Below are 22,014 nucleotides of genomic sequence, written 5' to 3' on the forward strand. Positions count from 1 at the left end.
TCAACCCAACTTTCAGGATCTTTAAGGTTCCCAAGTGGTTCCAGTGTGCTGCCAGAACCATTGAGAACACTGAGGAAAGAGAACCACCAGCCCGCTTGTTACCTGCTCTCCTCCCAGCCCAGAGCCAGAACAGTGGCCCAGGCAGATTTTCATGGAGGTGTCCAGGTAGGATGTGGCAATATGGGGAATCTTTGAGCCTATTTTTTTTTCTTGAGTCAGAGTCTCACTCTGTCACCCAAACTCGAGTGCAGCAGCACAATCAGGGCTCACTGCAGCCTCAACCATCTGGGCTCAGGCAATCCTTCCACCTGAGCCTCCTGAGTTGCTGGGACTACAGATGCACACCACTACACCCTGCTAATTTTTTTGATTTTTTATAGAGACAGTGTCTCACTAGACTGGTCTTGAAATCCTGGGCTCAAGCAGTCTTCCCTCAGCCTCCCAAAGTGATGGGATTACAGGTGTGAGTCACTGCACCCAGCCTTGAGCCCACATGTTAACTCTAGAGGGTCTCTGCCCCGAGGTCTACCAGCCTCCTTAAGTTAGATCACCAGTAAGGGCCCAGGCTAGGCCTGAGCTGTGACATCTTTTTCTGATATCAGTCATGGCAGCTTATATCCCCCAGAGGAATATAAAGTCACAAGAAAAAAATTCTAGGCGTATGAAAAGCACAATCTCCATAAAAGAAAGACAATAAGCAGACCAACTTTTACTCAACAATTCAGAAGTAATATACTATACAAAGGAGTAAAAAATCGAATTGACACAGACTGTAATACTAGATGATAAGTGGCTAATTAACATAAGAATTACCAAGACTTATATAGGAAAAAAGTCTTAAAACCATTATAGGACAGGCAAGACCTAAATAGAAAGATATAACATGTTCAAATTATTAGGATAATTTAATATTGTAAACTGTAAAACTAAGGTGTTAGTTTCCCCCCACATTAATCTACAGTTTCAGCAGTTTTAATCTAAATGTTAAAAGGACTTTTTGAGGAATTTGCAAAGTTATTCTAAAAATGTTTACAGAAGAATAAAAGGTTATCACATCCATAGCTTGTATGTGGAAGGGTCAAGAAAAGAAACCAGGGATTCTATCTCCTAGTCTGTGCTTATTTCACTCCACTTTTAGCAGTGACTTGCATTTCGACAGCACATAAAGAAATATACTGCATGCAATGCTGCTTTTCATATGCTAAAACAATTATCTTGCTCACAGAAATGTTTAAAACACATTAGTCTCGACACGGTAGCTCACACCTGTAATTTTAGGGTGGCCGAGGCAGGAGAATCTTTTGAGTCCAGGAGTTTGAGATCAGCCTGGGTAACATAGCAAGACCTGTCTCTACAAAAAAAAAATTAGCTGGGTGTCACGGAGTGTGTCTGTAGTCCTAGCTATTCAGGAGACTGAGGCAGAAGGATAGCCTAAGCCCAGGAGGTCAAGGCTGGGGTAAGCTGTGATCACGCGCACTGAGCTCTAGCCTGGGTGACTCTAACAAATTTTAAAAATTAAAAAATCAAAATTGACACATTAGTCTGAAAGGCATCAAAACTCATCAAGTTTGTCCTTTTGACAAGTTTTGTAGAGAATGCCACTCCAAATTCATAGGGACTAAGGCCAGGCTATTACTATAGTGGGAGCAGGGGGGTGCTCTGTGTAAGTAGATACTGTCATCACAGCCTGGAGAGCCCCACTCCTGTTGAATATCCTTGTGAGTGTGCATGACTCAGGCAATGCCCAAGCATCAGAGCAGGCATGTGTACTAGTTTCCTGGTGCTGCTGTCCCAGTGACCACAAATTTAACATCTTTGTTGTTCGTTTAAACAACACAAATCTATTACAGCTTTAGAGATGAAATGGTTCTGTCTTTCAAGGTGTCAGCAGGGCTTTGTTCTTTCTGAAGGCACTAAGGGAAGAAAACTTCACCTGGCCCCTGAAGCTTCTAGAAGCTACCTGCAGTCCTTGGCTCATGTCCCCTTCCTCTGTCTTCAAGATCAGCCAAGGAAGGTCAAGTCCTACTCTCACTGAATCACTCTGATCAAACTCTCCTGCCTCCCTCTTCCACTTTTAAGGAAACTCGTAACTACACTGGACCCACTCATAACCCAGGCTATTCCCTATTTTAAAGTCAGGTGATTAGTGTCCTTAACTGTACTCTCCCTCACCATGTAGCAAAACATATTCACAAGTCCCAGGAGTTAGATATGAACATCTCTAGGGGACCCTTATTCTGCCTACTACAAAAAGCAATAGGCTCACGAGCTAAACAGCTTACTTATTACTATTGCAAAATCTAGAAAAGTGGTGAGTATATCATCAGGAAGTTTGCAGTTTATTTAGCTGGATCCACAATTGCCTCACGCACCCAGGACATTGCTAAAAGGAGTTTCTTTCCCAGTTACTCTACACCCATCCTACCCTTATAAAGTAACATGGAGAACAGAAGAAATTTTTCAGAAGTTTCTGTTTCCATCATGTAGATATTTTGTGTGAAAGTGTTCTAAGTGTTCTTTCAGTCTAACTTATTTTAAGTGCTTCAATTTTAATATGTAACCCAGCAAATTAACTTCTTCCTAGGATATTAAAGGGTACGTGTTTCACGGTATGTATGTCTGTGCATGTGTGTGTTTCAATACATAGTTCATCAAGGAGCTCATTCTTTATCCTTTTCCTGTATTTTCTGATAAACCATCTGGCTCATTAGATTTGGACTGTGACTTTTGTTTCTTAATGTCTTCTAAAATTAACTTGCTGCCATATTTTTAGAAAAGTACTATCCAGAAGAAATGGAACTGCGAAATTTGGAAGCTGTGATTTCACTGGGAAACACGCACGCACACACACACACACACACACACACACACACACACATACACTCTAGACACTTGTACATCCAGGCTCAGTGATCCAGAGTCTTTTTTGTGTTAGAGCTTTGGAGGAATTACTTCTCTCCTGAAATATGTAAATGCCACATGAATATAAACTTTTCCATGTCATTTTCAGAGGGTTTCTGTCTTTTTTTCAGGCCCCACCCCTGAAATTATCTGTAGGGCAAGTTGGAAGAAAAACATTCAACATCAGCACAGGTATGAGATACCAATTAGCTGGAACCCATGGGAAGAAAACAAGCATTGTAAGAAATAATAGAGGAAATCATAACTTTTTTTAGAAATGTTGACCCGGGAGTTGTGCATTAAAGACTTACAGTAAAAGATAACTGCTCCTTAGCACTAAGCTCCTAAAAGATAGTTTCTGTTTTTTATTCATTTTTCTATCTCTCTTATGGGAAATCATGACCAGAATTCCCATGAATGGCATCTAAGTGGCTCTCAGTGTAAAATGTATAGCCCTTGCAATACAAACACCAATAAAAGGAGACCTGCACTCATAAAAATATTTCATAGGTAGGCACAGCATGAATTCTAGGCTCCAGATCCAAGAGCTTGCTCTGAGCAATGTGACTTATTAAGCAGCAACTTTTCTGAAGTGAGTGACCCCCAAGCCTACATACCTGACGGCTAAACTGTGCTAAGACCACAGATCATAGGGGAACACAGACTACAGAGCTAGACTGTGACTCAGAACCTAGTTTCACTGCTCACTATGTGACCTTGGACAAGTTACTTAATCTCTCCGTGCCTCAGTTTTCTCTTTAGCAAATGGAGATAATAGTAGTGCTACCTCACAGGGTGACTTTGGGGAGTAAGTGAGCTAATTTGTGTAAAGCACTTAGGGATAGTACCTGGAACATAGTAAGCATGGTGTTAGTATGCTATTTGTAATGTTTTAGTTTTATTATTACTACCACCACTACATAGTACTCCCCAAAGCAGTGTTAGGTTATAAAGATAAAGGATTATTATTGACTAGGAGATTAGAGAAAGGGTAACATCTATGGAGAGTCTTCAAATTAACTAGCTTTACCTTCATCTTCTATGAAGCCCTAATTTGCCAGAATTGTTAGTCCCCCAAATGCCCTGTATCTGGGCACTCTCTTGTTCTTTCCCCTATAACCAAGGCAATGAGAAGGTCTGTTTAGTCATCGTTGTTTTCTTTTCTTTTTATGTTGCATGTGTTCCCAAAGACCTCTGCATTTGCTTGTTCACTCATTGCAGAAATCTTTATTTGCTGTTTCATATTTAAATATGATGTGCCAGGCACTTTCTTAGGAAAAGTGTCTGCTTCTGTGGAACTCGCATCATGTAAAGAGACAGATAACAAATAGACTAACAAAATAACCTCATATAATGACAAAGACTGAAGGAGAAAAAAAAAATCAGAGAAATGCGCTATTGAGTGACTCAGGCACAGGGAAGAAGGCTGATTACAGTCCAGTGATCAGGAAGTTGACTCACTGAGGAGAGGGCCTGCCCTGGGACTGTCAGTGAAGAGAGTGTTCCTGGCAGTGGGGACAACCAGTTTTAAGGCCCTAATGGAGTAATTAGCCTATGGGGTTGAAAGACCAGGAAGCAGCTGGTGCAGCTCAAGCATAGTAAGAAAGGGAATGAATGACAGGAGAAGAGGAAGGAGGGGCAGGCAAGGCCACCTCATGTCACAGAGGGCCTCTAACCCAGGTAAGAAGTTGGGATAGTACTTTTTTTTTCTATTCACAAATATTTATTAAGCAGTTACTATGTGCCAGGTGAAAGTTAGTCTCCATTCTAGGGATAAAGAAGGGAAAAAGAAAAGTCTGTGCCCTTGTGGAGTTTACACTCTAGTGAGAGTAGATAATATCAAGAATACAAATAAATGTAGCTAGCCAATGGCATGAAACAGTGGGCAGAGGGGACATGGCATGAGCCTGGGTAATCCCTGAGGGTAGTGGGGAAGGTCTTATCGTAATTTAGGCATGAGTCCTAATGGCTTGATAAAGAGATGGAGAAAGAGGGAGGTGGATAGATTTGGTCATAAAGTATATTTTGGAACGTAGAATTAGTATAGATTATTAGGTAGCATTATTAGACTGCTGGTGAGTCTTTTGTAAAGGCAGGATTATGGAGAGGATGACTCCTATGTTTTTGAGCTGTATATCTGCATGAATTTACTAGGATCATAAAAATTGGTGACGGAGGGTAACCCAGAGCTCTGCTATGGCCATGTAAGGTTAGGAATGCCTACTAGAGACATCCATATTGAGAGACCAAGTAGGCAGATGGATATTTAGGTTGTTTATTACTTATTATGAAAATGCACAGTCCTTGGAGTGGAGATTTTGTTTATTTTGCATTTCCTGTCTTCCATTTCTATTTCTGCCTCCCAAATATAAATAATATAAGATCTCACATAATTTTCATATATCTCAAAGCTCCTTACAGAAAATTCTTATTAATCCTTAAAACCCCCAAAAAGCATTAATTGTAAAGTAAAAACAATGAAAAAGCTAACTATACACCAGATGTAGTTAAAAGAACACTAGACTAGGTTCATGAGGTCCAGGTTCTAACAATAAAGAGAAGTCCTCATCAACAAGGATACCTGCAATAATGAACATTTGTATACCTAACCCTGAATTGTATCCCACATATTTAAAATTAAAAATTAAAATAAATAAATAATGAGAGGTCCAAAATAAAACAAATCAGACCTAGGTCTGAATCCTAGCTCACTCATTATTAATTTTAAGGCCTTAGAGCAAGTTTTAGAATATCTTGGAGTCTCAATTTTCTTTATCTGTAAAGCTGGAATAATTCCTGCTTCATCAGTATCTTGTTAAAATGAAATTTGCTGACATCTGTAAAGAACTATACAGTGTCTGACACACTGTGGACACCTGTAAATATAGGGGTTTTCTCTTTTTACCTATCTGTATAAGCTTACACAAAGCATTTAATATCTCTTTCTTGGTTCATCAACTATAAAAGGAAGCTGCTTCATTAAAAGATTATTGAGTTGTATTTCAGCTATTTTTAAAAGATTTATAAATGATCTTCTTGATAACAACCAGGTAAACTTTAAAGCTTCTTTGATTAAAGCTTCTTTGTAACCTGAAGTCAATACATCTTTCTGCAAACTAAGGACATACTTAAACTAGGGAAGACAGCATTTTCAAACAGAAATTAGAGCATAGAAATATGTGTCCAATGATGCAAAAACTTCTCTCTCCAAGTCACTAATGTTTCAGAGTGTGTACAGCTTTGTAGAAGATGGAGTAAATGAAATCTCATTGAGTAACAGCTTTAGTCTCTTTCACTGCAAATATAGTCTGAGAGAAATAAAAACCAAAAGCTCTTCATCTCAGGCTACCCAAAGCTGGATGGGGAGTTTGTAGGACTGTGCCAAGCAGATTGTCAAGAAGAGTGGAATGTGAAGAAGCTTGTCGAATCCTAGAAGCTCAGAGAAACAGTGGCTTTAACAGGAAGGAGATACAGAAATTTAGCTCAGGTTAGAAAAGGAGTTGCAAGTAAGGGACGTTCTGTGCTCCAAATAGTGCCCAGGGGCACTGTCAAAACAAAAATTTTATCTATCTTTGTGACAACAGTTTTTATATGAGCCCAAGGGGTGTGAATCTGAAACCCAAAATGAGAAAGACCCTGCTTACTCTCAGAATTTAGGACCCGAAACAAAACATTATTTGTGCCTTATGGTAGAAATAGTGTTAGTTTATCAGGGCAGAAAACAGTGACCCTCAAGAGCAAGGCCAAGGTGAGAAGCCAATAAAAGGCAGGAAAAGAATAACCCAAAAGAAACTTTTTAAAGCTCTAAACCTGTGCCAAGCTAACTGAATAATGAAAAATGTGTCTGGCTCACAGATCTGTTTTGTTTGACTTGTACAATGTGTTTTGGTTTTTGTTTTTTTTTTACAGAACTCAATTGCCCTCAGACACTATCCAGTTTTCCAAGCATCATTCTCCCTATCGTCTTATACCCTACCACCTAACTCAGTTACTGCACCAGCCCCATAAGCATTTGAATTCATAGCTATTGGTATATAGCTTATATTTGTAGATTGACTCATTTTTAAGTATTAAGTACTTGAATACTTTATGCTGACTGCAGAGATCATAAAAATGAAGAAAGTCACAATAAGAAGGGGACATAGGAAAAGGGCAGAAATTCTAGCAGCACCATCTTTGTGAGAGGCACTTCCTTCCACTATCCCAATTATAGCAGCTGCCAATCATGGCACAGGATAATGAAGTGAGTGTCTGCCATATTCCTGGCTGTCAGTCTCTTTCAACTAGCTTTTCAATATTTGGGAAAATTCCTAAGAATCAGAACTCAAATTCCCACCCCCACCTCCCTTATAGCTAGGACATTGGCTTGTCGCCTAGGTTACACCAAATAGCAGTGCCCTGGCAAAACAGTGATTTGGAAAAGAGCAAAATGAACAAACAGAAAGCTCTAGCCGCCACTGTTTTTCCCAGCGCAACTGAGACATCACATTTCCAGGGGTTGCGTGACTGAGTCCCTGATACAGAAGTAACACTGATGGCACTGCAGCAGGCCCTTCCCTCGTCCTCTCTAGTGCCCAGTGGACAAGGAAAACAAAAATTTCCCCATCTGGCCTTTGCATCTGCAAGCAGTTGAACTCCTGGAATTCTAGCCTATGACCTGGCCCTCTCAAGAATTCTTTGGAGTACTCAATATCATTTTATTAATCTTAGTTTCTGCTAAATCAGTCAGAATCCACTTCCATTGCTTAAAACAAAAGAACTTTGATGACAAAACAAGCAAAGACAGACCCATTTTTGAGAGCCCTTCATTGGAAATCCATACACCCCAACACCTCTGAAAGAAGCCTGAGATTTCATAAGACCACCCTTCTTCTTCTTCTTCTTCTTCTTCTCCTCCTCCTCCTCCTCCTCCTCTTCTTCCTCCTCCTCCTCCTCTTCTTCCTCCTCCTCCTCCTCCTCTTCCTCCTCCTCCTCCTTCTCCTTCTTTTCTCTCTCTCTTTTTCTCATTCTGTGATTCCTAATGTGTATGTTTAAGGCAATATCATATCACATTACACACTCATAACTCAGCACTTTTGACACTTGACGCTGTCATCAGTGCCCACGGAAGAAGTCACTCAGTTTTCATGGAGGAGTTCATTACCAGCATTCTGGGACATTCTTGCTCTGCAAGGCCCCCATTTTGGGTGATGAACTGGTTTCACATTAACACAGATCTATGCACAAAGGTGGCAAGGAATGTACAGATTTTCAGTTTAAATATAATGATAATAGCAAACTAATTTTCATTTCTGTTAGAACCAAACATGACTAGTTGAAACTTTCAGCTACAGCAGGGAATTTTAGACAGAATTAAGAACTCTGCACATTACAGAAGGCTGTAGAACATTCTCTATAATTGACAGCTATTAAACAATATTATATTTACTAATAGGAGTATAGAAATTCTTATTTATATTTCTCATGATAACCCTAATTACTTTAAATACATTGGCAAATAATTATTTTTAAATGTTCTTTTTTAATTTCTAATACATAAATAGTGACAGATGCAACCCACTGAAACAAATTTTTAAATGTGTAAAAGAGTCCTGATACCAAAACATTGCAGTATTACTATCTTATCCAAGGTGAGACCCCCAAAAAACAGAATTATCTTTTGAGGGCAAGCCCCTTGTAGTATACTTGGAATTTATTCCTCCAGACCAAACGACCAACTAAAGTTTTTACCTGGAAGTTTTGAGGTTACATCACAATTTGTGGAAGAAATGTCCTGAGTTTTGGCAAACAGGTAACTGGTTTTCCCACCATGACAGCATACCTACTGCACACACCACACTGAGTGTTCAGCAGCTTTTGACCAAAAATAGCATGACACCTATGCCTTACCCTCTCTATTCTCCCAATCTCACTCTGACTTTTTTTGTTTCCACAATGAAAAATGCCCTCAAAGTTCAAAACATGGAAAAGGTGAAACAAAAAACAGTAGAAGCTCTAAAAGGCATCAAAATTGATGAGTTCAAAACCTGTCATGAGCAGTGGGAAAAACCTCTCTATAGGTGCATTGCATTAAACAAAGAGTACTATGAAGGTGACTGAAGTTTAAATACATAAGAATGCACAATTTTTTATAAATAAATTCTAGTTTTCCACGGTCCCCCCTCACATTATATATCACTTTTGAAAAAATCCAGAGTAAGCGCTGATTCACCTTGTATTCATTATTTTTTAACAGTTTGATGCCAATGTTAAGCCTAGTTTTTCTGCTTATATCTTTGTACCATCTACCTTCCTAGTCTTTTTTTGAATTGGTGAGTTAATGGATGGAAGTGAAAAAAGTCTTGACTGTAAAGTAACTGATTATAGATTCAACCACCTTCTTCCTCTTGCACTCTTAAAGAACCTAAGATCGGTTAGACTCAATTAGTATGTGATTGGTGGGTGAATGACCAAAACTGATGCTATCACAGATAGAGGATCACTCGATGCCTCTGATAAGTGGCAAGCAGCATGTGTGCTTGTTCCTGAGTCCACAGTTGCATGCCAAACAACAGGCTGCCTCAGTTCCCGCAAGTCCAGGTGCACCACGACCAAAGATGCAGAGATCACTCCTGTCTCCTCGCCTTTGGTCTAGAGCCCCATTCAGATTCTGTTCACTCACAGGCTTAGCTCAGCTCCCATCCCTTTCCCAGAGACACTAATCCACAGTGAGCATCACACTGTGGCATCATATAAGAATGTTTATCCATGTCATCTATTCTGCATCCTGATTTCATTCTGACCTTCACCACTGCCTTACTGAATGATATGTGTGTATTTTGTTTTCCCTATAAGATCTCAGGCTTCATGAAGTGTCTCAACTTTTCATTACTCACCATCTCACATAGTACGAAGTAAGTTGTAATCACTTTTATCTAAATAAATTTCACAACTTTACAAAATAATTCAGATTCATTGAATCACTGTTTTTTCTCCAAAACCCTGCATGTAAATTCAGGGAGTCCTCTCTTTCTATTATCTCCTACTTACAAATGGGGACCTTAAAGTTGAGCAGCCTGAGGTCACCCAGCTAGTGATTAACAGAGTTAGGAGACACACTGCATCTTGTGATTTTAAATTCTGTGCTTTTCCCACTGTATCATTTTCCAGTTTACGAATACATACTTGTTCAATTTACCTGAAAAAAACTTTGAACAAAATAACGGGCCTAGATCCAGTTTATGAGTCAGAACAGATAGGAATAAACCTCAGTCTCCTGCTTCTCACTAGGCACTGTGTTTTGCAGTGATCTTTTCCCTTGTGATTTTAGCTGTTAAGGTGGGCAGCTCCTGTTCTGATTAAATCTTTTATATGGCATTCTCAGAAGAGTATATAAATTGTGTCATACAAATGTCCATTTTCCTTTCTTCCACACTATGTGGCTAATTGGCAACCTCATTACTATGTTTTCCCAACAAAAATGAAGAGAACCATTATGAAATTACTGAGTAATGTCAAGCTGTGTCTATAAAATATATTATAATTCCCAACCCTCTCTTTTTTTTTTCTTCCTCTTATTTATTTATCCATCAATCCCACAAGCATTTACTAAGTCCCTAGTATATGAATTGCATGAGTTACTGGAGTGGTTTACAATAAACAAAGGAAAAGATATCAATGCTATTAACAATCATATTACTATCAGAAAGGGATTGGCAGTAGTGAGAAACTGTCAGAGAAGGAAGGGGGCAGGACTGGTAATAGTGGGAAGCTGCCAGGGAAGGTGAGGGACACACTTCATTAACAAGGGTACCTGCATAATGAACATTTGTATACATAACTCTGAACTGTGCCCCACATCTTTAAAATAAAAAATTTAAAACAAAACAAAGCATAAATGCCATTGTATACTCTCAATGCTTGTGTTTGGAATTAGGCAATTCTTCATAATATGTTAAATTGGGAAATGTTTACTATATTTGAAATTTTGTAAATAAAGTTAAAATGTAGTGATATTTTATATTAAGCAATTTTATATTTACACAATTTTAAAAAAACATATCCCTGCTATTAATGAGATTATCATCTCATGTATATAATGACATTTCTAGAGAAAAATATTAAGGTATTGGAGGTGTGAACTAGCCCTGTATAACTTATTTTGGGAGATGTCAAAGGAATATAGGTAAGAAAAATAGTTCTTGTTATAAAGAGAGGTGATTTTGGGCGATTTTATACAGGAATATACCTTGAGATATGTGGAATAAGGTTTGGGAACATAAGCTCCATCCACAGCTTCCCAAACCACCTACCAAATAGTCATACGGTTTAAATAATAATAAGCTTTCTAGGCAAATGTAGCCACAAGACAGGGTGCCTCACTCTCCCATGCCTACCAGCTGCCACCCCTGAGCCCCTGCTATAGAGAAATCCTAGAGCCCCCATTAGGTGGTAGAGCATTTTCAAAATTGGTCCAGGGCAAAAATGTGAGTGAGTCTCTGTACTTCTCGGAAACTTTTTTTACATTATCCCTTCAACCATGGTGCTCCGGGCTTTTAGGAACAACCCAGCAAGTCACAGCCACCACATCCCTCCCATATCTGCATCCCTGAGCCAGCCTCTATGTCTTCTCTCCCAGAACAGCATTCCTTTTCAAGGCCTGTGCCCTCAGAAGTCTTCCCCACCATGCATCTCTGTGCCCACAACTTGAACTTGGGTTGATAGTGAATCCTCCAAGGTACTATCGGTACACAGAATGGAACCTCTTACTCTAAGAGAGGGACACTGCAGTATAGTACTATCCCTTCTTATCCTTGGAACACACTTTCCAAGACCCTCAGTAGGTGCCAGAAACCCCAGATAGTACTGAACTCTATATATGCTATTTACACTATATAGAGTATATATACTATATATATGTATACTATATATGTATACTATTTTTTTCCTATGATAAAGTTAAATGTGTAAATTAGGTACAGAAAGAGATTAGCAACAATATCTAATAATAGAATAGAACAATTATAACACTATGGTAGCAGCACCACTCTTGTGCTTTGGATCTATTCTTAAGGAAAATAAAGATGACTATAACACAAGCACTACAGTCCCATGACAGTTGAACTGATAACAGAGAGAGCTACTAAGTGACTCACAGGAGGGGAGTGTGGATCTGCTGGACCAAGGAATGAGTTGTGTCCCAGGCCCATACCGGACAGAGAAGGACAGTGTGAGATTTCATCATGCAACTCAGAAAATCACACAGTTTAAAACTTATGAATTGTTTATTTCTGGAATTTTTCATTTACTATCTTTTGACTGTGGTTGACTACAAGTCAACCTTGGAAACTTTGAAACCTTGAAAAGTGAAAACAAGGATAAGGAGGCCTACTTTATACACAGGCCACTGGAAGGAGACACTTATGAGGGCAGGTAGACCTTGGGAGCTCTTCAAATCACACTGTGTGACTAGTTGATAAATGAAGCTATGTGTAATGAATGTCCTCCTGGATAATTCAAGATATGAAATAAAAGAGGAAGAAAGAGAGGCAGAGAGAATACCTATGACTATTAAGAAAGCTGAATAATTATATTAAGACCAGATTACAAAGACTCTATAGGGTGAACTGAGTAGTTAGTAATTGCTTGAGTACTAGGAACACTGTAGGTTCTTCATAGTGCAATCTGACCAATGTAGTGCTTTTGGATGCTATGTACGAGAGAGGCTGGAGGAAGAACTGAATGCCCGTGGGTCCGGATTGTGTGAGCACCTGCTGCAGCATAACTTTCCAGACATCATGACTGTTTCTCCCTGTACCTTCTAAACTACAGTCTCTGAAATGAGACGTGTCACATGTAAGACTCATTCCCCAAGCTTTCAGAAAGAATCACCCCAAGATATGTCCTCTTGATACAAATAGGAGAAAGGATGTAATAATTTTAGATGAGGTTCAATAATGTGAAGCAGAAATGAACTTTTTCCTAAATAAATCTTTGCTCATGAGAATGTTGCTAAATCTAGAAAAGAACACTTGATGGGAAATAGTGTAATATCCACTTATTTTTACAAAGGGGTTAGTGGATGACAAGTTGGACTGAAGGGTCTTATTCTGTACTATTAATATTACTTTTGATTTGAAAATCATAATTGTATCATTTATGGGGTACAATGTGATGTTTTGATACATGTATATAATGTGGAATGATGAAATCAAGCTAATTAACATATTTGCCACCCAAAGTTGCTTTATTATGTATTATTTCAACAGCAAAACAAGGCTCTGATAATTTGTTCAAATTATATCATATTGTTCAGATTCTGTTGGGTTTTGTAGCATATTGTCAGAAAAAATGGCAGATGAAAGTAAATCTGCTCTGGATCAAGAGAGACATGGATGGGCTTCCAAGTGTTGCAGTAATACCTGACAAGCCACATCTACACGTCAGAATTCAATCGCTTTATTTTTTGGAGCAAGATCTTTGTATTACAAGCACAGCCTCTGTCACAAAACAGAAAGGGAAAGAAATGAGGGTTAGGAGACCCAAAGATCACTTTACTAAGAATCTATGATGGAGGTAATTAGATCACCAGCTTCTGCAGTCCACATCACACATCTGCTTAGATTTCAGGGATCATTGGGGTGTTTTTTGTTTTAATGTCTATATAGGGACTGGGTATTTATGTTTTTTAGAGCACTAACATCAGAACCTCTGGAAATGAAGCTCAAGCAATGTAATTCTTTAAACCTCCTCAGGTAATTCTAACATGCAAAGGTGAGAATAACTGCCCCAGTATTTGAAACTAAGTGTTGACCATAAGGATTTTATTTTTTAAATATTTACCTGGCCTCAAATAATAACGTCTCACTAAAGGAAATTTTGACTTTGAGATGAAAAAATTAAAAAAGATTTGTGATACAGAGAATCACTGGAGAGAGAGAGAGAGAGAGAGAGAAAGAGAGAGAGAGTGTGTGTGTGTGTGTTCTATACATGCAATATTGGTATAATTCAGTGGTTATGACCCACATTGGAGACTGGAACTTTTCTGATAATCTTATGAAAACTCTATCTTTCTCCAAAGAAATATACATATATGCAAATTTTGCAGATTTTAGGACTGTCATAACCTCCTTGTAACCAATGTTAAAAACCTCAGATGTAGTCATAGACTTTTATAACTACCATAAAAGGAACAAATAAGCAGTTTTTTTAAAAATTAGTCATAATAATTAAGAAATCTAAGTGGAAATCTTGATTTTTATCCCTAAATTTCCGTGTGGTTCTAAATAAATTACTTAAGTCTCCCAGGCCCCAGTTTTCATGTATGTAAAATGAAATTTTTATCTGCCCATAGGGTGATGTGGGTAGTTTCTTACATTTTGTAAAAATTAATTCAGAGTGAATGAATATGTGTGACAATACCGTGAATAGTTGCAGTTTATTATCAGAGTTATTAAGTTTCTAAGAAGAAGAAGAATACCACTTCTTGGGGAACTGACATTTTTATCAAGTTCTCATTTTTATGTATATCTGCCTTGTCAACAGACCACAGACTATGAGGAATTTAACAATTCTGTATTAGAAGGACTGTGAGTCCGAGTCAAGGTTATCCTACATATTCAACTCTTCTTTTCCTGCAGTATGAAGATTATCCTGCAGTGTTTACATGTGATGCTTTCTGTCAAACTGCTAATAAATGCATCCTTATAATTTGAAAAATTCAGCATGCATTTTCTAAGAAGAGGTAGAAGTTTCAGGAGATCTGAAACCTAGGAACCCAAACTTAATCTTGTCCACAAAAGCCCTGAAATATTTATTTCTGTTCTCTCTACTTCCTACTCTACCCAAGGCCCCTAGGGAACCCCACTGTCCTTTTCTGTGTAAGAGGATTGTTACCAAGAAAGGCAACCTTCTTGTTTCCCAAGAAAAGTGCACTGTCTCAGAAAGTCTGGGATTAAGAATACAGCCCATCTTTTATAGCCAGTGGTTCAAAGTTAAGGTTATTTTATAGTGAGATGTTAACTAAAGGTGAAAATTTTATGTGCAAAGAGTAAGCAAAGCTATGTTGAAAGAAGGACACAAACCAAAGCCTTTGCGTTCTTAGGTATCAACGTTTTCTGTTTATTTTATTATCTGGGTTTTAATGAAAATAAATAAAAATGTGCATAGAAGATACAATACTGATACTGAATTTTGATTGCTGTTTTCCATTCCTCAGAAAAATATATTTAATAAAATGCAGAGTCACGAAGTTCAAACTACTGTTTTGTTCATAAAGGAAAATGCTTTATATGCAGAAATTTTGAGTGAGAGAAGATGTCAGGTCTCCAAAGGCAAATATTATGAAATGAAGCAGCCAGAGAATTAATACTGTAGAGATGACTGTGGCCATAATCTTGGATATCAGCCAGTCTCTTCATCTTGGTAGGACCACATGCTTGTGTGAACTGCTTATTGTACCCACAAAGTCGACCTAAGTGTTCTAGTTCTTTGGCATAACATTTCTTCTCCTCTTTATGAAGTATTGCTTTAACTTTCTGGTTGTTCTTTCTACAAACCCTTGCTGACCACTAAATATGAGTAAAGCACTGAAAAAGAATGGTATAAGATTGTATTCAGGAAATTTTTGTTATACGTAAATAAGTTATTTAAAGACCTAATAAGCTTGATTCTCCCCTTCCAAATTAAAGTCCCCCTTCCAGACACAGAACAGCCCTGCCTGTAACCTCTTATTAAGAGTAGTTTTTTATCCTAGGAAGCTAAGAGGGGGAGTCCCTATTTCAGTGCAGATGACTTCATTGCCCTTTCCCTTCCCTGGATGCAGAAACTGGACTATTCTGGAGGGGTGTGTGTGTTTTCTCCCTATCCAGGGATACTATTCTGAATTCCAAATGATTGAAGAATTTGGCATTTTAGGTAATCCCATGTTCTGGTTAATTGAGAACTGCCATTTATATAAATTAGCAGGTCACAAATAAATAGAGCAAAAGGCTCTCAAAATAGTAACTTCCTTTGTATTAATCAGGAAAATGAACACTCAAGAGTTTAATAACAATCATATACTTTTTGGACAATTGATATTTTGTTTATGTGTATTACGACTAATGGCTGTAATCCATCACATTAGAAAAATAACCAACAGTTCTAGCTGTACAAAATTAAAACTGATTGAGACCCTATGTCACCCTGGCAGAAGCTAATCATGATATCATTAACTATATAGCCAATAGTCAAACTCTTTTTATCTTCTTTTGTTTTAAGAAGATCTATTATATAAAATCTAGTATCTACAATCTAGATACATGGTGGCTCACACCTGAAATCCCAACACTTTGGAAGGCTGAGAGAGGAGGATTGCTTGAGCCTCGGCAATATAGTGAGACCTCATCTCTATTATAAAAAAATAAAAATCTAGTATATGCAATCTAAGCAAAATAGAATGGAATAAAATAATGTCTATGTATTTCATCTGAGCAATTCTGCCAAGAAAGCTACTCTCATGTTTATCTATCATTGATAGAACATCACTCTGGGCTAGGCACTGTGTTCGGTGCACTGCATATTTGATCCACTGTATCCTCACCACATCTATGAAGGAATGTTGATGCCAGCCTTATTTTATATATGAAGAATTCCAGACTACAAGGTTGAAGTAACCAATCCGGGAACTCAGAGCCATAGCCAAGACTCAAATACAGGGCCATCACAAATGGATGTCCAAAGCATTCTTTCTAATCATGGAGCAACCACACTGTTTAACAAGACCTTAGAAGTTGAGTACAGGAGACATCATTCACAGGTCTATACTCAAACATTAGAAGAAAAAACACTCGTAGAAATCATGTCTTAACTTTTGCAATCAAGAGTCTTCTGAAGGATAAACAAAGCTGGTGAGTGTCCAGGGCCTCAGAGGATGTTCCCCTTGGAGTCACAGCTCTACATCTCTTCTTGGCCCATGAAATGTTCCTAGTTGTAGGTTAGGGGCAGAGAGGGATGAAGAAAGTAAAAAGTCATTAGCCACAATAAGTGTCCTTATGAACCGCTCTGATGTCATTTATCAACCCCTTCTAAGAATACTGAACAGGTTTGCAGCGTCAAGGGACAAATATTGTCAAGTAAGTCTGTGAAGACAATGGCACATGTCACTAAGGAAGATTTGTGCTAAACATTACATCAGTTCAAGCTAATGTTCCCTTCTGGCCTCGATGGCCAGTATGAGGTGACAGTCATGTCTGTGACTGAATAGAACTGAACTCTGTTAGATTATATCTCCTTAAATCTTTTTCCAGGAGAAGGGCAAGAGCCAAGCAGTGGTTCCTGACTCTGGGATAAACCAGTGTTCTCAACTGGCTTGAGACCACATATTAGACTCTAAAGGGTGGTCAGAAGCATAACCAGGACACTCTATGTTACACTGCTCTGAAGGAGCTGACAGTATAGATAGAAAGTAGAAGCAAAATTTTTCTGACTCTTTCTCCTGAGGCGTCCCTGTGAGGTGTACCATTTAATGAAAGAAGCAATTTTATTTATTTATTTATGACTCTGTGTTTAATATTAAGGAAATATTAAATTTCTTTTTAGGAGTGAGAATGGTATTGTGATAATATTAGGTTTTCCTAAAACTGCATAGCTTTTAGGTCTGCATAGTAAAATATTTACAAATGAAGATGCTTCAAAATAAGATGGAAGTGGTGGCAGCGAGGGGGAGTATGGGTGAAACAAGATTGGTCTTGAGCTGATGATCATCAAAGCTGGTTTATGATAGGTCTATTGTGCTGAGTTTGTTTTTTTTCTGTTTGTTTTTTTCCTTTTATTTTCATGTATGTTAAAATTTTTCCATATTGAATTTTTTTTAAAAGAATCAAAATTGGTTAAAGTTACTTTAAATTAATATTAGAAAATCATGTTTTTAAAAAAGACTTCAAATGTATGCCATTTTCATGATTTAACATTAAATGAAATAGATCTAAAACTGCACATAGAGTACTGCATATATACATATGTTTTTCTGTGTATGTAACGGAAGAAGAAACTACAAATGCAAATTATGGGTTGACCCTGGTTGGTGAAAATGCATATCTTTTTCTTTATTCATTGTTGCTTTTTTGTATTTTCCAAATTTCCTGGAAGGAGAATATGCTGGCTTTTTAATTGTATAAAGTTATTTTTATACAAGCCTTGCTCGTGATGTAATGTTAGATTTTTTTAAGTTACCGAACTGTATATGAAACAGAACTTCACTTCTGTTTTAAAATGTGTGCCTATGGTGAGTGTGTACATATTTATCTAAAATGGACAGCATTCAATTGTTAATGGTAGTTATCTCTGGATGGTGGCATTATAGGTCATTTTTACTGTTGTTTCTATGCCACTGTGTTTTCTTCAATTAATAAGAACTAATAAGTATAATGTTATAATAAGAAAAATATGGCAGTGGCCAGGCACCATGGCTTGTGCCTATAATCCCTGTACTTTGCGAGTTAGAGGCAGGAGGATCACTTGAGGTCAGGAATTCAAGACCAGCCTGTGCATCATAGTGAGACCCCCCTCTCTACAAAAAAAAAATTAAAACTAAAAATAATTAGCCAGTCATAGTGACACGTACCTGTAATCCCAACTACTTAGGAGGCTGGGGCAGGAGGATTACTCAAACCAAGACCTCAAGGCGATAAGCTATGATTGTGTCTCTGCACTCAGTTTGAGCAACAGAGAGAGACCTTGTCTCTAAAAAAAAAAGAAGAAAGAAAGAAAAGCAAAAGAAAAATATGGCATTAAAGCTAGATTTATTATAGTTCTTTATAACAAAAGGGTTACCTATAAAGTAACATATAAGAACTACATAATATATACATTTAAAACAAACAAGCAAATCCAGAGGAATTTTAAATTGTCAATAAAAGTATGTTAAGTTTTTAGATAATGTTGATATAAAATCCTTGGAACAGCCACCATTATATGGTGATGCTGTTAACTTCATATACTCCATTTTTTGAAAATTGTGTGTTTTTTTCTGTCTACCTCCAGGTATTTCCATGCCGATACCAGTCTTTGGGCTACAGGATGACTCCAAGGTCTTTAAGGAGGGGAGTTGCTTACTCGCAGATGATAACTTTGTCCTGATCGGCTCTTTTGTGTCATTTTTCATTCCTTTGACCATCATGGTGATCACCTACTTTCTAACCATCAAATCACTCCAGAAAGAAGCTACTTTGTGTGTGAGTGATCTTGGCACACGGGCCAAATTATCTTCTTTCAGCTTCCTCCCTCAGAGTTCCCTGTCTTCAGAAAAGCTCTTCCAGCGGTCGATCCACAGGGAGCCAGGGTCCTATGCAGGCAGGAGGACTATGCAGTCCATCAGCAACGAGCAAAAAGCGTGCAAGGTGCTAGGCATCGTCTTCTTTCTGTTTGTGGTGATGTGGTGCCCCTTCTTCATCACGAACATAATGGCCGTCATCTGCAAAGAGTCCTGCAATGAGGATGTCATCGGAGCCCTGCTCAATGTTTTCGTTTGGATCGGTTACCTTTCCTCGGCAGTCAACCCGCTCGTCTACACACTGTTCAATAAGACATACAGGTCGGCCTTTTCACGGTATATTCAGTGTCAGTACAAGGAAAACAAAAAACCACTGCAGTTAATTTTAGTGAACACTATACCGGCTTTGGCCTACAAGTCTAGTCAACTCCAAATGGGACAAAAAAAGAATTCAAAGAAAGATGCCAAGACAACAGATAATGACTGCTCAATGGTTGCTCTAGGAAAGGAACATTCAGAAGATGCTTCTACAGACAATATAGACACAGTGAATGAAAAGGTTAGCTGTGTGTGATAGGCTAGTTGCCATGGCAATTGTAGAGGACACATGAAGCCAGATTTCATCTACCTGGATAAAGAGAGAGAGACTGGGAAAATATTAGGCCAGGCTAGTGGAACCGACAATAATATCTATATGCCTCATCTTATTCTGTCAATGAAAAGCAGGGTTAAATGCTACAAAATGTGCACTTTGAAAATGTTCTGACAGCATTTCAGCTGTGAGCTTTATGATACTTATTTTTAACACTGTAAATTATGTATCTTTAAAATAATTATCTTTTTTTGTATAATTATGAGGCCCTAAATAAATCGAAATTAACTTCTATTTTCAAATGGAAACCTTGCTGCTATGTTGTTAATTGATGGCATGGGATTGAGTTGGTGACCTATTGCTGTAAATAAAAATAGCTATGAATAGTGAAAAATGTGTTGAATGTAATGGCCTCTTAAATAAAGAAAAATTATCTTTAAAATTTTCCATGATATATATTTTGAAAGGAAAAAAAAGACACTAAGGACAGCATTATAAAATCTGTATTGCTAAGATAATTAAGTGAAATACTTGATGTTTTTCATTCCTGCTTATTCATAGATGCCATTTTGAAATATTCACAAGGTTGCTGGCATTTGCTGCATTTCAAGTTAATTCTCAGAAGTGAAAAAGATTTTAAATGTTATTGAATATCTATTGCTGCTTTCTCTCCTACTTCTTGTGCTTTACTCCGAATTTCCAATGTGGTCTTGTTTAATATTTGTTCTTCTAAGTAAACTATCAAAAGGGATAGTTTATCATTATCAAAAACATTTCTAGAAATTGCTTCTCTAAAACAGCACCATAGAAGTATTTGGTAACTTGCTGTGAAGTGACTGCATTGTGCATGCGCTCTCCTTTGAGCAGTAAACAGTATATTGATGTCACTGTGTGAGGATTGAGGATAAACTCAGGTTTCTGGCTATGGCAGTAGTAGAGTCTTGGGACATCTCTATGAAAAGCAAGTGACTTTCCTGTTGACACTCATCGAGTAAATTTATGCTTTCAGATCAATCCATCTATATTATTTATTAACACTGTTCAGCTTGGTTTCACAATCATCTATTGAGTGTACACTTACGTGTGATGAAGCAATTCTCTAGGTACTAGGGATATCAAAATACTTAAAACAAGATCCTTGCCTTTAAAGAAATTGACTAAACCAAAATGCTTGTCAGGAAATATAAAGACTTGTTTTGAGAATCCATTCAATTTATTTACTTCTTACCAGGTTCAGAAACAAGTTTGTTAAACTATGAGGGTAGTTTTCAAAATAAGTTTTCTTGTTTGGTTACCAATGAACCTCCACCAAACAAGCAGGGGGAAGTATCACTTGAGGCCGAACAGAGCATTTAATTTAAAAATATGCACCTCCATCTGGACTCAATATATGATTACCAAAGTTTTGAGCATAGTTTTTGTCCCATTTTCCAAAAACTCGCTCATTGTAGTATTACTCATTGACACTGGGCTCTCTAATAAAAAAGCAGATAATATAATGTTTTGTAGAAATTGTTGCAAGATAGAAAGAGATGAACAGCAGTTAATTCACCTTGATACTATAATACTCAAGGTTAAATTGCACATTGTTATTGGAATAGATGTTAGATATATTTGATTACAGAGCTGAAGAATTTCTATTGAATGAGAAGTCATTTTGCCCTAAGACTTTGGAAAAAAAATTATAGATTTGAAAACTAAAGAGCCGGGCTCGGTGGCTCAGCCTGTAATCCCACGCCTTTGGGAGACTGAGGTGAGTGGATTGCCTGAGCCCATGGGCTCAAGACCTGCCTGGGCAGAGAGACCTCATCTCTACAGTAAATTAAAAAATCAGCCGGGCGTGGTAGCGCATGCCTGTAATTTCGGCTACTTGGAAGGCTGAGGCGGAAGGATCACCAGAGCCCAGCAGGTCGAGGCTGCGGTGGCCGGGAGCGGCCACTGCACTCCAGTCTGGGCGACATAGTGAGACTCCAACTCAAAAAAAAAAAGAAAGAAAGAAAACTAAAGATGTGGGAAGTGCTGTTGTGTAATTTTTGAAATACATTAGGAAATACATAAAATTCCATTTATGTCCTTATAGATAATGTTGGAAGATGACTCACTATTTCAAAGCTAGAATGTATAACATGCCACTAGTACCCAGGCTGCATTTGAATTGAACTACTCCCTAATAATTATGCCATACTAAACTGATGAAAATAGAAATGTTAAAAAGTCTCTGCTCTAATGCATTTTGCCTTAGTTTATAATTCTGCATATTTCATTGTTCATATGTTAGGGAAAAGATTAC

The 22,014-nt window shown here is 37.8% G+C and overlaps 1 protein-coding gene across 2 annotated transcripts in view; it reads left to right on the forward strand.

Moving 5' to 3' along the window:
- The window catches only part of HTR2A (5-hydroxytryptamine receptor 2A), a 68,666-nt gene extending 48,500 nt beyond the window's left edge, over positions 1 to 20,166 (forward strand). For both annotated transcript variants that reach the window (XM_008052751.2, XM_008052752.2), the window contains one exon: positions 18,904 to 20,166. In XM_008052751.2, coding sequence (XP_008050942.1) covers positions 18,904 to 19,706 — 803 coding nt within the window. In that variant the 3' untranslated portion in view covers positions 19,707 to 20,166. The remainder of the gene's footprint in view (positions 1 to 18,903) is intronic.
- Positions 20,167 to 22,014: the final 1,848 nt, after the last annotated feature.

Source organism: Carlito syrichta, unplaced genomic scaffold, assembly GCF_000164805.1.
Source record: "Carlito syrichta isolate Samal-C Ts95f unplaced genomic scaffold, Tarsius_syrichta-2.0.1 Scaffold287442, whole genome shotgun sequence".
NCBI classification, from domain to species: domain Eukaryota; kingdom Metazoa; phylum Chordata; class Mammalia; order Primates; family Tarsiidae; genus Carlito; species Carlito syrichta.